The following is a 16554-nucleotide window of genomic DNA, read 5'->3' as shown; positions in this document are numbered from 1 at the left end:
ATGCAGCTTTAGACTTGGAAGCACGGAGATGGATTTTACGACCCTGGGATCAGACCCTGCCGTTTCACCGTCTCTGTGCTCACCTCCTGGAGCCTTGCGGCTCTTCCATTTCCCATACTGCTCTCAGTGTCCGCTTTGGGCCGGGAGTTGCGTGACGGGCCAGAAAAGCCCGGGTGCTGCTCTTGGGCAGTTTGCCGTCTGCCCGCGGCTTCCCTCCAGGACCATCCCCGGTCACGGCCACTGACACCAAGGCTCTGTGGCCCCCCAGCGGCCTGTGCTTCCTGCCCCCTCTTTTCAGCTTGTGGGTCCCAGCTGTCCCCAACCGGCTGCCTTTGAGTCCCCCCAGATCCAGGCAGGGGACCCTTCTGCAGGTGGGGGTTCTGGGCTGGGGCTTTGATGGCCAGCCAAGAAACTCTGGGCCTCAGGAGGTGGGCCTAATCGCCTCCATACATTTTTCAGGGAAACAAGCTTTTGCTGGCTTTTGTGAGCCAGGATGGGGGGGAAGCGGGAGCAGGAATCACCCTGTGTTACAGAAGTGCCCTCCTGCGTGCCTAAGACTGCTTAGCTTACAAACGTCTGCCCCACAACCCACGTGCAATGACGGCCCACTTTCTGAGGCCCCCGGAGGTCACAGTGCGTGAGTAGCACCACGGGTCTGGCAAGCCACCTCCCTTCTCTGGGCCTCAGTTTCCCTGTTAGGACACAGTGGGGTTCTACTCCTTTGGCTACTCAACGGACAGGGGAAGGACTGTGCCAGGCCCGGGGACGAGGGGCACTGGCTGCTAACCTCACAGAGCCGAGGGCTCCTTGACCTCAAGCCCGAAGAAGCACAGGAGTGACAGGTAGCCTGGGAATTAGCGCCAGGTGTGCTGGAGATCAGGAGATGTGGGCCTGGGTCTTCCTTGCTCTGGGCCTTGATTTCCTTATCTGGGTAAAGTCTGTGCTTCACCATCCTGCCTGTGTCCTGGGCTTTTGTGAGCTTCGGGGGTGGGTGCTCCCACAGTCCTGGGGGAGGGCAAAGTGGCATCCAGACCTCGCGGGTCCAGGAGCCTCTCCTCTCCCTGCCCCCCCCCCAGCCCCAGCCATGCACCTGCCACAGGCAAAAGGCAGGAAGGACCCAGGCCCCTAGGGAAACAACCTCTGTGACTCCAGACTCTCTCTCCAGGCACCCCCACCCCTGTCTGTGTGTCTGTCTCGTGCTCTCTCTGTGCCTCTCTCTGCATCTGTCTCACTCTCCCTGCTTCTCTCTGTTTCTGTCTTTCTCTCCACTCCCCCCTTCCTCTCTGCAGAGACCTCTGGAGAAGCCCGACGGCCTGGACGTGTCCGACCAGAGCAAGGAGCACCCCCAGCACCTCTGCGAGAAGTGCAAGGTGCTGGGTTATTACTGCCGCCGGGTGCAGTGAGCCGGCCGCCGCCCGCCGCGCCCGCAGCCGCCTGCCCAGCCGCCAGAGGAGCCGCCCCTGCCCAGGTCTCTCCGCCGTGCCGCGGGTCCTGCAGCCTTACACGCCTAGCCAGGGCTGTCTTAGGTTCTCGTCTCATTGTGTTGACAAACAGTGTTATGGACGTGGCTGCCCCCACAGGACGCCGGGTCTCTGGGACTCTCTACAGGTGCGCCTGGGGCTCTGTGTGGAGGGGACAAGTGTGAGCAGAGGTCAGCACCCAGGGCCCCAGAAAGCCCTTGGTGTGTCCCCTGCCGGCGGTCTTCCTCTGAGACTCCCTTTGGGGTGAGCAGCCTTGTATTGGCCACAAGTGCACTAAATGTACTGTGAATCCCAAGGCCTGCAGGGGACTGTCTCCCCAAGACTAGCCAGGCCCCCTTCTCTACCCAGAACCTTCCAGTTTGCCCTGTGTGCAAAGCCACTCTCAGAGAGCTGTATGTTTCTGTCCAGTTTGAGTCAGCAATCCTGGCGAGCTGACGCCTGTTCTAGCAGCTGCTGGGGAGTGGATGTCTCTGCCCCCTGCCCACCATGAGCCCCAAACCTCACTGCCTGTGACATCATTAGCATGGCATACCCCAGACCCAGAGGTCAGGGACAGGGAGGTGCTGAATGTGGGACAGTGTTCCACGGCGTGACGTGGGGCACCTCAGACAATGCCTCCCCTCGCCCCCCACCACACACTTCTCCCCCTTGGGATTGGATTTCGTGCTTGGATTGTCAGGCTGCTTCCCTACCCCTCTCCTTCACCCCCACCCACACTGGGGTCCACGCCCTGATCGAGGCCGTAGGGCCAGGCGGGAAGACACTCTGGCTGGACAGACACGGACCTGGTGGTCTGGAGACCCAGGTTCATGTCCTGGCCCTGCTGCTCACACACTACGAAGCCTCGGGAAGGACTTCCTATCTCCGGCCCTCAGGGCGCCTACTAGTTCAGTGACAGAGCGGCTCCGGGGCACGCAGGCCCATCTCAGCTCTGGTGTTGTGGGGTTCACATGGAGCTTTATCCAGAGAGGCTCGCCAAGCCCCACACCACACGCAGTCACCTGTCAGTCACTTAGGACAGAGCTGAGGGATGCCGGTTCACCCGGTCACTGCCTATAACCCCCGCCCTGTCTGATGTCCCCACCCCACCCCAGCAAAAATGAGGGAGAAGGATCCCCCCTCACACAGGGCAACCCCAATGTAAGCTACAGAATCTCTCTTTTATAAAATGGGGACGATGATTTCCTACCTCCCAAGGGAGCAGGGAGGCCGCTGGGCAAGTCACGTTGGTCAGGGAGACCACTGTCCTGGCTGGTGGGAGGGATCACGCTCGCCTCTCTCCTCTCTCCCCTGTGAGAAGCCCTATTTTTACTGTCCCATCGTCCCTCCTTTCTCCCAGGGAGAGGGAGAGAGTCAGCTGGCGGGACTGGGTCACTTGATTTTGCCCCAACGTTATGCCTCTGTGGAAAAAAAAAAAAATCAGACCATGAAATGGGCCTGAAATTCAGTGTTTACCATGGCTCAAGGTCACCCAACTGGGGCCTGGTCACCTTTTGCTTTCAAATGAAAATGCTGTGTACAACTGAGGAGTTAACAGTGAAGTGATAACCAGGGGTCCAGGGAGCAAGTTGAAGAGATGGTGTGAGTGTGTTTGCAGCCCCGCGGGGGGGGGGGGCGGTTCAGGGGAGATGTCAGGGGCCATGCCCTCTGAGCACTTAACAAGAGGATATTTGCTCCAGCCTGAGCCCTGTGGCCACCTCCCCGCTGCCCACAGGGGCAGAGCGCCCAGCAACCGACTGTGAACACCCTTGCCTCCCACCGAGGAATCCCTCCCAACTGTTCCCTGTGTTCTCCGCGGTGGCAAGGTGAGCTGGAGTCGTCCCGGCCCAAGGCTCTCTGTCCCCGAGGGGAAGCTGTCACTGTCAGTCATCCTAGTGCACCGAGGAAGGTAGTGTCCACAGTGGCGGCCCATGTGCTGGTCTCTTCCGTGACGATCAGGACCCAACCCTTCCAGGGACCTGGCCCTAGAGGGGGGGTCTTGACCCCAGGAGGCCCGGAGCCTGCCAAACGTGCTGCGGTGGTCAGGGCAGCCCACACCCTAAAAAGAACGCAGGCTCCAGACTGCTGGAGACCAGGGCCTTCCCCGGGCCAGTAGGAAATGGGATATCACCCCAAAGTGACCTTCTCAGGAGGCCTGTCCAGCCGGTAGCGGCCGCCCCTGCCATCTGCGCGGGGCTGGCCGGCGTGGGGGCTGGGCCCTCCTGCCCCAGGCAGCCCATCCGCATTCCCCACCCCTGCATGGCTCTGGCTGAACGTGGGAGCTCTCTGTGGGCAGCAGGAGCTGTGCTGTCCAGGCCGGGTGCCGTGAGGACGAAGTGCTCAGAGGGCCCAAGAGCCCCAGAGACGAGAAAGTGTGTGGCTCGTATGTTCAAAAGGGACAATCGTCTGCAGTGAGTCGATCTAGTGATCCAGCTGGGAGATAACAGTGTTTAACCCATATGAAGTATTCGGTAGCTCTACTTGTGAATTTGTATTTATTTTGAGTTATACTTGACACAGAATTCCTTTTTTTTTTTTAAGAAAAATACTATGTGTGTATTTTGAAAAAAAAATCATAGATGTTAAAATTTCTTCTGGTTACCCATTTTTCTCACAACACTGAATTTGTTACCTTCTCCCGAAAAACATCTTCACAGTGATCTTTGTCTGTATATATTTGAGGGCCTTTTTTTAAAAAAAGAAAAAGAAAAGAAAAATATAATTGTTTGATTTTTGAGGAAAAAAACAAAAGGAGAGGCATTTTCAAAGTTCAGAGCGTTCAGGAGGGCAGTAGAATATCAAATGAAGATTTCTGGAAGTATTTTTGCAAACCTTCTGGTTGAGCTGCAAGAAAATATTTATGGTGAGAACTTTTCTCTTTTTTTCCTGTTGGGTTTTGTTTGTTTGTTGATTTTTTACTATGCTTTGATCTGTAAAAAGTATGCAACTGAACTACATTAAGAAGGAAATATTGTCTACATGGAATATTATATGAAGTTGGTACATAATTCTGATGAGGAAAAAAAATCTTTGCAATTCTTTAAGCCATATTGTTGTTCTTCTCTGTTGTTTTCCTTGGATGAAAATATCAGTATTAAGTAGCCAAGCATATTATTCAAATGCTTAGACTTATTAATATGTTCGTGTCCTGTATTTATACATATGTGTATTTTGGAAAGTATTGCTTTTTCTAAGGGAAGCTATTATTAGATACGTAGCCAAAAAGGGAATAGTGACCCCTTTGAGCCTCTTCAGCTGAGGGTAACAAACACAGCATTGTAATCCATTCTCTTGCACCTTCTTATTATTATCTTGTTATTATGGTTATTAACTTTGTGGTGTGGGGGGACAGGGAGTGGGCCAGGGGAAGAAGGGGCCTCGCAGTGTTACACAGCCAGCCCCTCCTCGGTTGGCCAGCTCCAAAGATGGCCTCCTTGGCCTGGCGGAGGGCTCCTGTCAGCGGGGCCCAGGAGGGAAGAGGAAACAGGAGCAGACTTCTCTACGCTCCTCTTTGGAGCTTTACCATCTGAGCCACGCCTCTGGGCCCCGCGCTCTTTGAACTTGGATGCGTCAACCAGAGCCTTTACACCTGGCCTCCAACATCTAATAGACTTGAATGTACTCTAAATGAATACTGAATCCAACATCACTACATTGTAGCCCAGTGCAACAACTAATCCTGAAGTTTGGGAGGCATTCCGGCCCGCAGGGAGGTGGCTGAGCCATCCCCCAAGGGCTGGTGGCAGAAGGGCCCATCGCCGTCTGTCGCCAGCCTCGCCGTCGGACCTCCTCCGCTCCCGTGTGGTGACCCTGTCCATGTCTGTATCTGTTAATACGTGTGTGTCCAGCTAAAAAGACAAACAGAACCCGTGGGCCCAGCTCAGAGGGTGCATGGAGAAGGCTCCCGACCTCTCCGAAGGGCCGCCCTCGGGATGGCATTCCGTTGTGTGCCTTATTCCTGGAAAATCTGTATACAGCTTGCCTATAGCAATATAGCCTTTTCATGCTGTATTAAAAGAACTTTTAAAAGCAAGAGAGGTTCCTGGGTTTCCTTATTTACACAGAGCATCCGTGGGGAGCTGGACGTCTTCACCGATGCGTGAGGCCAAGTGGGGTGGGAAGAACTTCGAGCTGCCTTTCTCCTGTCCCGGGTCTGGGTCCTCTTGTCCTTGTCCTGCCTCCTCCCATTGATTTGCCTGCTCCCAGCCCCTCTGCCCCCAAGTGGACGCTCTCTCCAGAGTCAGGGCCCTCCCCAGCTTGGGCCTCAGGCTGGGCGAGATTGTCAGCACATTAGGTCACACGTTAGCTCAGCAATGGGACTCCCGGGTGACCATATATAGGAGTGAATCTTCATTGGAGGCAGCAGCCTGGGCCCCACCGCCGTGGCTGGCCCTCTTGCCAAGCCCAGGATTGGGGCCTTAGACCCTGGACATCATACGATGAGCAATCAGAAGGGTCCAGGCCTCCTGGGAAGTCCCCAGGAGAGGGGACAGAGGATCTCTCTCTTCTGAACAAGCCAGGTTGAGGCCGGGCTGTCAGAAGGTGGGGTTCTTGCTGAGAGCCGTGGACAGGAAGCCGTGGCTCTCAAGAAGCCACTGACACATGGGGGCCCCTCGGCCTGGGGCCAGCGCTCTGGTCACTCTCAAACTTGCTATTTGCTGAAATCACGATGGGAGCTGTGGTCCCACCCAGGAGATGCTCGAGAACTTGGCCTGTGTCCTCAGGTTTTTAAAGCCCCAGAGAAGTCCAGTGTACAAGGTTGAGAAATGCCAGGCTTTGAAATGGTCCCTCACGGTCCTGTGGGGCCAGTGGTGATGTCAGGGGGGAGGCCAGTGGGCAGAGGCTCTGGCCGCACTGGCGGGGCACTCCATCCTCAGTTCCGGCCAATTACTGCTATCTAAGAATATACTGCTTGGCGTGGGGGGGCGGGGGGGGTGGTCCTGAAGATCCAGGTGGTTATGTGAAATTTTACGATTTTAAATTTTGGCAACTAGCTTACTAAACTTGTAAATAGTATATAGATCAAACCATGTGTCTGTGGGCCAGAACTTGCCTCCAGAATGCATCCGGCCTCTGAGAGCAGAGAAAAGATGTGGGTCCTTGGGGTCAGGGAGAACGGTGGGGGAGGGGGAGGGAACCAGCAGGAGCAGAGATCCCTGACTTCAGAAGCAGGGAATGTTCCCCCTGTATTATTTGGAGTGTCCAGTGACTCCCAGAACCCACCAAGCCCTTCCCTGCTTGCGGGCACACTCACCTCCAGATGCCTGCCCTCAGGGTGAGTGACGTGGCCAACAGGGCCAGAGTCAACCTGGACTTGGAACCAGAGCCAAGCAGGTGAGTGGAGAGGGGGACCCAACCCCAACAGGTAGGAGGAGGAGGAGGAGGGGATTATCTCCCAGGAGTGCCTGTTTGGTGGCAGGCAACCCACCAGCAGCCCCAGGAGGGGGCCGCCCTCCCCAGTAGGGATCTGTACAGATCCAAGGACTGGAGCTCTGGTCTGTGAGGGTGCCCCTGTGCCCCACAGCCCTGCCTCCCCCGGCTGTATGAAGCTGAGCTGTTTTTCCACCTCTCCCTGAGCCCCGGCTTCCCCAGGGATAGTGTGCAGATCGGACAGATCAGATGGCCTTGTAAGCACAAGGCCCAGTGCCTGGCCTGGCACACGGGGGTTCCCCAGGCACGTGGCTCTCTTGCTCCTGTTGTCCGTGACCGGGGCAGAAACACCTGCCCGAGGTCACACAGGAAGTCAGAGGGGGAGCCAAGCCTCCCGCCCAGGACCCCTAGGTCCACTGACTTGCCCCCAGGCGCTCCCTGGGCACCCGCTGTGCGCCGGGGCTGAGACTTCGAGGTTAACATTCGGTTATCCGCCCTGGTACGTCGATGTGCTTGCGCCCATGTGTGTGTTTTGTTTTCCGTGGAAAGAAAACAAACCCAAGGCAAACACAGCCTGCATTTCGACATCTCCCGGAGCTGTGGAAACCAGTCATTCCCCTGGACAGGAAGGATTTCCGGTCAGACTTAACGTCCGTGTCCAGAGGCAGCTGGCTGCAAAACCCTGAGAGAACACAGTCCACCTCAGAAAGGGGTGTCAGGGGACCAGAGAGGACGGCCCCATGCTGGGCCTGCCCCTGCCTCCCCCGGACACCTACTCACACCCCTCACGTTTCTGTTGGGGCGACGCTGAGGACCCCGGAGGGGAAGGCTTGCCCGGGGTCACCCCACGGTTGGGGGGCAATGACAGGGTTTGAACCCCGAGTTCTCAGTCCCCGTGCAGGGATGTGGAGGCAGCACTGGGGCTGAGCCCAGGCCTGGGAGCACGGAGCCCCCTCGGTGCCTGCTCTAGACGCGGGGAGGGAGAGCAGGCCAGTGTCTCACCCCTCCCTTCCCATCTCAGCACCAGCACCTGCTGGGAGCCCTGGGACCCCTCGTGGGACCCAGACAAGGCTCCTAGCACCCCTCTCTTCTCAGAACGTGTGACGCGGGGCCTCGGCGTCCTTATCTGTGTGCTGGGGGCAATCGAGACACGCTCGCGGGCTGCTGTGGGCTGATGGCTGCTTCTCCCCCCACGGGGCCCCCGGCGCGCGCTGGGGTTCCTCACACTGGGAGGTGGGGCCGCGCCGCCCTCCAGCTGCAGGCCCGTGTCTTCTCCGTGGCCTCACGTGTGCCCCTAACAGTCCCAGCAGGAGCCAGGGCAGGGAGCAGGAGGCTAACAGGGCAGGTAGAGAAGCGGAGGCCCGGGGAGGGCATGACGCCCCGCACGGACAAGCGGGGTGCTCTGCTGTGCCGTCCGGCCTCTGCACGCGCTGCGGCTTCTGATCCTGACGACAGACTCCCAGTGGACTTCCTTGTGGCCAGGTGTGTGCCCTGAGCTGGGGCCGGGCCCCACATGGAGCTGGGAGTCGGGCCCCCGCCTGCCCTGAGACACCCTGACCCCTCTCCCTTTGGCCTCGGAAACCCAGGGTCGGGCATCCCAACAGCACCCCAAGCAGTGCCCCAGGCAGGGCTGCCTTGGCCAGGCTCCCCCATGGCCTCTGGGGGACGGAGAAGGGGCAGGAGGAGCTGGGACAGGGGGGCGGCCTGCGGGGCGAGGGCGGCCGCCTCCAGAGTCAGGAATCTGGTTGTTCCCTGGAACTCTGTGCAGAGCCAGGAACAGTCTGTCCTCAGGCACAAAGGGCCCTCTAAACACACCCACTTCATCCAGCGCTGTTAGAGGCCCCGCGCTCACCTCGCCCCGCCACACACGTATTCACACATGCGCGCACCATGCGCTCACACCCGCCCTCAGACGCCTGGCCGCGGCCCCGCCGAGTCCCGTGGGAGTGGGCAGCCCTGGGACGCCCTCTCCAGCCAGAACGGTGCTACTGCGCTGTCTACAAGCTGGGGGTCCCCAGGGCAGCCCTTCTCCCTGACCCCTCCGACCCAAGGGTCACTTTTAGGGAGGAGGAAACTCTGGTCCGGAAGGGTAAGGGACTCCCTGTGAATCTGCCCACATCCCCGTCCCCGCGAGTCCCTCACCATGAGCTCGAACCATAGCATCCTCGGGTAGGTGGGAGAAGCCAAGCCTCGACCCTCAGCCCTACGCAGTGACCGAAAGTCCGTCCTCGCATCTCAAACGGTGGAGAGTGTCCCTGTGTTGTGAGGTGGGATGACAGCACTGGGGGCGTGAGCACCACGTCCTCGTCTGTTGGTACTGGAGGATGTATGGGCACAGGGGGGCGGCGCCTGCACTGTTTTCAAGTCATCCAGAACACAGGACGGGCAGGATGGTGAGGACGGCTGGAGTGATGGGCGCCTGGGCTCTGATGCGCTGCACTTTCCACTCCTGGGCAGCTGAGGAGCTGCAAGGGGGAGCCAGGCAGAGGGAGCGCACCCAGGCCAAGTGTAGGCACAGGGCTGGGGGCGGTCCCCAGACACAGCCTCACCCACACCCAGCGCCCTGCAGGGCCCTGTCGGCCAGCAGCCAGGGCTCTCTCTATGCATCTCCAGCGCCAGTGTGGCCTGGCACCTCGCAGGGTTGAATGTGGAGTAAATGAGGAAATAAGACCCGGCCAGCATCCAGCAGGTTCCCTGCTGTGCCAGCCCCTGTACTATGTGACTTCCACGCTTGCAACCACCCTGCGAGCTGGGAGCTAGGACGAGGACCACTTGACAGATGGGCAAGCTGACGTTTGGGGTGGTTGAGTGACTTGTCCAAGATCACCTGGCTAGCAAGAGTAGAGCCCCTCCCTGGGCCCCTCCCAGAGACATCTGTCCCCGAGGCTATGTCCAGCCCCGGGGGCCTAATCCCTGCCTCCTGCAGCTGTGCACCCTCCCAGACAGCCAGTCAGACATCCGGGCTGACCTGGCCTGCCCTCAGGCCCCTCACACCCGCCCAGCCTGGCCTGCCAGCCTTCCTGCAGTCGCTCAGAGCCAATAACCATGGAGTGCACGCCCCACGGTGGGAGCCAGAGCCAAGCCCAGGCCCCTCACAGCCCCCAACCTGCCTGCTACCTCTGTCCTTGAAAAGTTCGGGGGGGACGAGGCGGTACCACTGCTTCTGCCTCCATTGCCTCCAGGGCCAGCCAGGCCCAGCATCTGTGCCTCCTCTCCCTGGATCCTTGCTCCTCCTTCTCCTCCCCGGAGCCATGCATGCAGGCCAGCTACCTTCCCACATCCTGCATCCTGGTCCAAGATGCGAAGAGTACTTTCTCCCATCCCCACGCAGTCCGAGCTGGGAGCTGAGCAGCAGTCCCCTTTACCACCTTCTTTTTTTTTTTTTTAAAGTTTTTTTTTATTTTTATTTATTCGACAGAGATAGAGACAGCCAGCGAGAGAGGGAACACAAGCAGGGGGAGTGGGAGAGGAAGAAGCAGGCTCATAGCAGAGGAGCCTGATGTGGGGCTCGATCCCAGAACGCCAGGATCACACCCTGAGCTGAAGGCAGACGCTTAACCGCTGTGCCACCCAGGCGCCCCTCTTTACCACCTTCTTGACGTCACCGCCCCCTCCTGTGGTCACTCCTTGAGGTCGGGCTCAGCCCCCACGGCCCCCTCCACATACAGCTCCTGCAGCCCAGGGGGCGATTTGGGGCCCAGCCTGGGACCATGGCACCTGCCTCGACCTCCGTCTCTGCCTACCCACCCTCATCCCGGCAGGGATTCTGGGTCAGACGGACTGGACACTGAGCCTCAGCTCATCAGCTGTCGTCCTGAGTAAGTCACCCCCCTCTGAGCCCCGGTGTCCTCTCTCGCAAGATGGGAGTGTCTCCCTGAGCGTCACTGTTAACGATCAAAAGGAGACAAAGTGCTTGGCAGCTAAAACGCACTCAAGAACTGTTAGCTACTGCAGCCCTCACAGAGCTGGTGACAGTGCCCCGGCCTGCACTTCCTCAGAAGGGGGTTCCCCAGGGTCTCCTTCCGCCTCTGCCTCCTACCTCTTGAGCTCTGTGTTCTGAAACCTTCACTCTGAGCAGCTGGCAGATGTGGAGCCCATGCCTCGCTTCTGGAAGGGACTTGGGTTTGCTGGCTCCTTGCAGGCCATTCTCCTCCCCTCCCCAGGCACACACACCACGTTAGTTCAGCGCTGACTGGGCTTCTGCCTCAGTTTCCTCCGTGGGCTGAGGCAAGAGACCTCTGGCTAGCATGTATCTCGTCCTCCTCTCCCTCGGAACCTGACCCCAGCCCCGCACCACGGTGGAGTCAGCTTCAAGCCTTGTGGTCAGGTTCTCTATCCCCTGACGTCCTTGCCAGTTCAGAAACCACCCAACCTCTCCACCCCTCGGTCCTCTGGCAACAATCGGCCGGTCCTCTGCTCCCCTCTGGTGGCGATATCTGAGAACAGCAACTTCCTGCTGGGAAATTTTTTTTCCTCCCCAGTTCCAGGTAATTCCAGACTTCGCTGGCACAGGGCTACCTAGCCCTCACCACCTACGCACCTATGAGCAATATTGTCAAGTGCTAATACCTGAGTTTGATTATAAAAATAATTCCTGCATGATATCAAATGGGTACAACACAGAGAAATAGGAACTAGGATGTGAATTTTCACACCCAGTGGCCTAACTTCCCCCAGATCTCACTACTGTGAAGGGTTTGGCCATATCATTCCGTAATCTTTTTGCTTCCATAAATCTGTGTGCCTGTGATGTGTACACACACACGTTAACGGGATTATACACACACATTAATGGGATCATACTTGACATGCTATTCTGTAACCAGCTCTGTCTACATCATTGTCTTGCCCTGTTAGCACATAGGTCGGCCTCATTTGTCTAAGAATTGATTGTACTTCTTTGTTCAGTAATGTATTTGTCATTTCCTAATAGAAGGATTGGAAGCATTATTGTTTTTAAAAGTCAATCGTTTTTCATTTTTTTTAAAGTTTTTATTTGGGAGCACCTGGGTGGCTCAGTCCATTAAGCATTTGCCTTCGGCTCAGCTCATGATCCCAGGGTACTGGGATCGAGCCCCCCATCCCCCTTTCCTCCCCAATCATGCTCTCTCTCTCAAATAAAGTCTTCAAAAATAAATAAATAAATAAAAATAAGCGTTTTAAAAAAAATTCCAGTTAGTTAACATACAGTGCAATACTAGTTTCAGGTGTTCAGCACTTCCATGTAATACCCCGTGCTCGTCATAACAATCCCCACCACCTATTTCACCCATCCCCCTATCCCCCTCCCCTCTGGTAACTATCAGTTTGTTCCCCAGAGTTAAGAGTCTGTTTCTTGGTTCCTCTTTCTTTCTTTTTTTTTTTTTCACTTTTCTCATTTGTTTTGTTTCTTAAATTCCACATGAGTCAAATCATATGGTATTCGTCTTTCTCTGACTAACATTTTGCTTAACATAATACACTCTAGCTCCATCCATGTCCTTGCAAATGGCAAGATCTCATTCTTTTTTATGGCTAATATTCTGTGTGTGTATGTGTGCGTGTGTGTGTGTGTGTATACATATATATACACACACATATATATGCATATATATCTTACAGGTTCTTTATCCATTCATCAATTGTTGGACACTTGGACTGTTTCCATAGTTTGGCTATGGTAGATAATGCTGCTATAAACATCAGAGTACATGTATCTCTTTGAATTAGTATTTTTGTATTCTTTGGGTAAATACCTAGAAGTACAATTTCTGGGTCACAGGGTAGTTCTATTTTTAACTTTTTGAGAAGCCTCCATACTATTTTCCAGAGTGGCTGCCCCAGTTTGCATTCCCCCCAGCAGTGCAGGAGGGCTCCCCTTTCTCCGCATCCTCGCCAACACCTGTTGTTTCTTGCGTTGTTGATTTTAGCCATCCTGACAGGTGTGAGGTGACATCATCTTATTGTAGTTTTGATTTGCATTTCCCCGACGATGAGTGATGTTGAGCATTTTATTATGTGTTTGTTGCCCATGTGTATGTCTTCTTTGGAAAAATGTCTATTCATGTCTTCCGCCACTTTTTTTTTTTTAAAAGATGTTATTTATTAATTTGACAGAGAGAGACAGCCAGCGAGAGGGGGAACACAAGCAGGGGGAGTGGGAGAGGAAGAAGCAGTCTCCCAGTGGAGGAGCCTGATGTGGGGCTTGATCCCAGAACGCTGGGTCACGCCCTGAGCCGAAGGCAGACGCTTAACGACTGCGCCACCCAGGTGCCCCTTCCGCCCACTTTTTAATTGGATTTTTCAGTTTTTGGATNTCCGCCCACTTTTTAATTGGATTTTTCAGTTTTTGGATGTTGAGTTTAATACATTCTTTGTATATTTTGGACACTAACCCTTTATCAGATATGCCATTTGCAAATATCTTTTCCCGTTCTGTAGGTTGCCTTTATAAAGTTTTGTTGTTTCCTTCGCTGTGCAGAAGCTTTATATTTTGATGTAGTCCTGATAGTTTATTTTTGCTTTTGTTTCCCTTGCCACAGGAGACATATCTAGAAAGAAGTTGCTAGGGCCGATGTCAAAAAGTTACTGCCTGTGCTCTCTTCTAAGATTTTTTATGGTTTCAGGTCTCACATTTGGGTCTTAATCCATTTCGAGTTTTTATTTATGGTGCAAGAAAGTGGCCCAGTTTTCCCAACACCATTTGTTGAAAAGACTTCTTTTCCCCATTGCATATTTTTTCCAGCTTTGTTGAAGCATGTAATTGTGGTTCAGGTCTGGGTTTTCTGTTCTGTTCCATTGGTCTATGTGTCTGTTTTTGTGCCAGTACCATGCTGTTTTCATTACCACGGTTTTGTAGTATAACCTGAAGTCCAGAATTGTGACGCCTTTAGCTTTGTTTGTTTCAAGGTTGCTTTGGCTCTGTGGGGTCTTTTGTGGTTCCGTACAAATTTTAGAATTGTTCTAGTTCTTTGAAAAATGCTGGTGGTGTTTTGATAGGGATTGCATTAAACATGTAGATTGCTTTGGGTACTACAGACACTTCAACAATGTTTTTCCAACCCACAAGCATGGAATGTCTTTCCATTTCCATTTCTTTGTGTCATTTTCAATTACTTTCATCGGTGTTTTATAGTTCTCAGAGTTCAGGTCTTTCACCTCTTTGGTTAAGTTTATTCCTAGGTATCTTATTAGTTTTGGTACAATTGTAAGTAGGATTGATTCCTTAATTTCTCTTTCTGCTGCTTCATTATTGGTGTATAGAAATACAACAGATTTCTGTACATTGATTTTTGTATCCTGTGACTTTACTGAATTCATTTATCAGTCCTAGCAGTTTTTGGGTGGAGTCTTTCAGGTTTTCTATACATAGTATCATGTCATCTGCAATGAGTGTAAGTTTCACTTCTTCCTTGTTAATTTGGATGCCTTTTATTTCTGTTGTCGGCATGCTGAGGCTAGGAATTCCAGTGAGAGTAGATGGTTCCTGTCTTGTTCCTGAGCACAGAGGAAAAGCTCTTAGTTTTTCCCCATTGAGGATGATCTTAGCTGGGAGTTTATTATAGAAGGCCTTCATGATGTTGAGGTATGTTCCCTCTAAATCTGCTTTGTTGAGGGTTTTTTTTTCATGGGTGTATGTTGTATTTTGTCAAATGCTTTTTCTGCATCTATGGAGAGGATCCTATGATTCTTATCCTTTTATTGATGTGACGTGTCATGTTGATCGGGCGATCTTTTCTTAATCGCTTTTCTGTTTTGTGCAGTAAGAAGATCTGGGGTCAGGAGAGCCAGGGTCTGACCTGGCAGGTCTCAGGCCACTGTCACTGAGCTCATTGCTCTGCCCCTCCAGGCCCGTTTCCCCACCTACACAGTAAGTAGGGCACCTGGCTCCATCTAGAATCCTTCACTCTGATGATTCCTCTGAGCTGTGATCCCAGAGGCTGTCCTGGGATCATCCATATGGTTTTTGGGCTGGTGCAGGGAGGGGGCCTGGGGGGGCCCAGTGGGAACGTGGACAGTTGTGGAGAGGGACAGGCTGTGATGCTGCCCACTGCCCCGTATCGGACGAGGCTGCCTGAGGGAGAGTGAGGTCTGACGCACGTTCCTCTCCTGCAGCTCACTGAGGACAGCTGGCCTGGCTGCTTTCTCTCGGAGGAACATGTGGGCATCTCCAGGCTCTTCCCCTGTCCTGAGCTGACTTGTATATCACCCAAGTAAGAAGAGAATGTATTCTCCTTGTAAACAACTAAAACAATGCAGAAGATTTCAGCTTCTGGGGTCAGAGAAACTGGAGTCACCCTCCCACTTTAAATAACCAAATCAACAGACAAAATATGTGACCCGATGCTGTCCAGCTGTTGGACAGAACAGGGATTCCAGAGAAAAAGAAACACAAGCAAATGAGGTGAGACTTGTGGTTGTGGAGAATACAGCCTGGACAGAGTCTCCAGGTCTCCAGGCAGGGTGGGGGAAGCCACGCAGCCCAGCCAGCTCCCTTACTTGAGGCAGACTGGGGAACTTAGGGGGCAGAGGCTAGGTAGAATTTTCGGATCAGAGCACTGGAAAGAAGACAGAGGCACTGAGAATGAAAAGTGGCATGGAGAGGAGGAAGGTCCCAGAGAGAGCCTTCAGACCCGTGCAGAGGGCCCCCCTCACCCAGTTAGCCGAGAACAGATTGGCCCCTACATGTAAGATGACCCAACGCTGACCAAAGGACCACTCCCCACCCCGAAGGAATGGGCAGAACTAAATCCCCAAAGTTCACAGGGGGACGGAAATAGTTGAAGTCCCCACCAGCCAGATTGGGAAACCTCATGATAAACAGGGCAGAACACTGAGAACCCCATGACCTCAGAAGTAGGACAAAATTAGTTCTTCACTAAGAGATGTGCTGGTCTCTTTAACAAAGCTCAAAAGCAAGCCTCAAAGGAATAAAACGATCTCCAAATAACTTATTTACATTCCACAACAAAGCTTAAGAATATTTACAGGAACACAACAATATCCAACACATTTTAATAAGGTAAAATGTCTGGCATCTGTTAAAAGTTAGGCATATAAAGAAGTAGAAATAAGTAAAAACAGACACAGAAATCACAGGTAAGGGCTGAGTAGACATTAAAGCAGTTATAACTGTATTCTGTATTTTCAAGAAGGTAGAGGAAAGCATGAGCATGTTAAAAAGAAATATGGAAACAATATTTTTAATACCTCAGTGAAACTTCTAGTGATGAAAAAATTTTTCTGATACGAAAAATACACTGGAGATTAACAGCAAATGAAGAGGAGAAAGGATTAGTAAAACCTGCACTTCCCTGGCTTTAGGCCCACCTGTCTGCCTAATCTGGCCTTAGACTGAGCATTTATTTAAGAATAAAATCATGGTAGTGGTCTGGAAAAAAAAAAGGAAAGAAAGAAAGGATTAGTGAACTTGATGACATAGTCGTAGAAACTATCCAAAATGAAACGCACCAATGTGAAAAGACTGGAAAGAACAAAACAAAACAGAGCATCAATGAGATGGGGCAACTTCTGTTGGGTTAATGTACAAATTAGGAACCCCCAAAGGAGAGGAAGAAGAGAAAGATATATAAAGAAATAATTAACAAAAAATTTTCAAAATCTGTTAAATCTATAAATGCAAGAAGATCAATAAACCCAACACAAGAAATATATAAAGGAAACCATATATATGTTTCATCATAATCCAATTGCTTAAAATCAGGTAGAAAATCTTTTTTTTTTT

At 53.1% G+C, this 16554-nt stretch overlaps 1 protein-coding gene and 1 long non-coding RNA gene across 2 annotated transcripts in view; both read left to right on the top strand.

Moving 5' to 3' along the window:
• The window catches only part of ZCCHC24 (zinc finger CCHC-type containing 24), a 60984-nt gene extending 55491 nt beyond the window's left edge, over positions 1–5493 (top strand). Inside the window, exon 4 of the mRNA XM_002922420.4 lies at positions 1290–5493. Coding sequence (XP_002922466.2) covers positions 1290–1403 — 114 coding nt within the window. The 3' untranslated portion in view covers positions 1404–5493. The remainder of the gene's footprint in view (positions 1–1289) is intronic.
• Positions 5494–14223: 8730 nt separating this feature from the next.
• On the top strand, positions 14224–16548 carry LOC117802708. Its single transcript, XR_004626183.1, has 3 exons — positions 14224–14394; positions 14573–14679; positions 14925–16548. It is a non-coding gene; the product is annotated as an uncharacterized LOC117802708 (long non-coding RNA).
• The last annotated feature ends 6 nt before the right edge of the window (positions 16549–16554 follow it).

The sequence above is a fragment of the Ailuropoda melanoleuca genome, chromosome 6 (genome assembly GCF_002007445.2).
Source record: "Ailuropoda melanoleuca isolate Jingjing chromosome 6, ASM200744v2, whole genome shotgun sequence".
NCBI lineage: Eukaryota > Metazoa > Chordata > Mammalia > Carnivora > Ursidae > Ailuropoda > Ailuropoda melanoleuca.
The sequence above is the reverse complement of the archived record's forward strand: the minus strand, read 5'-3'. Positions and strand labels throughout refer to the sequence as shown.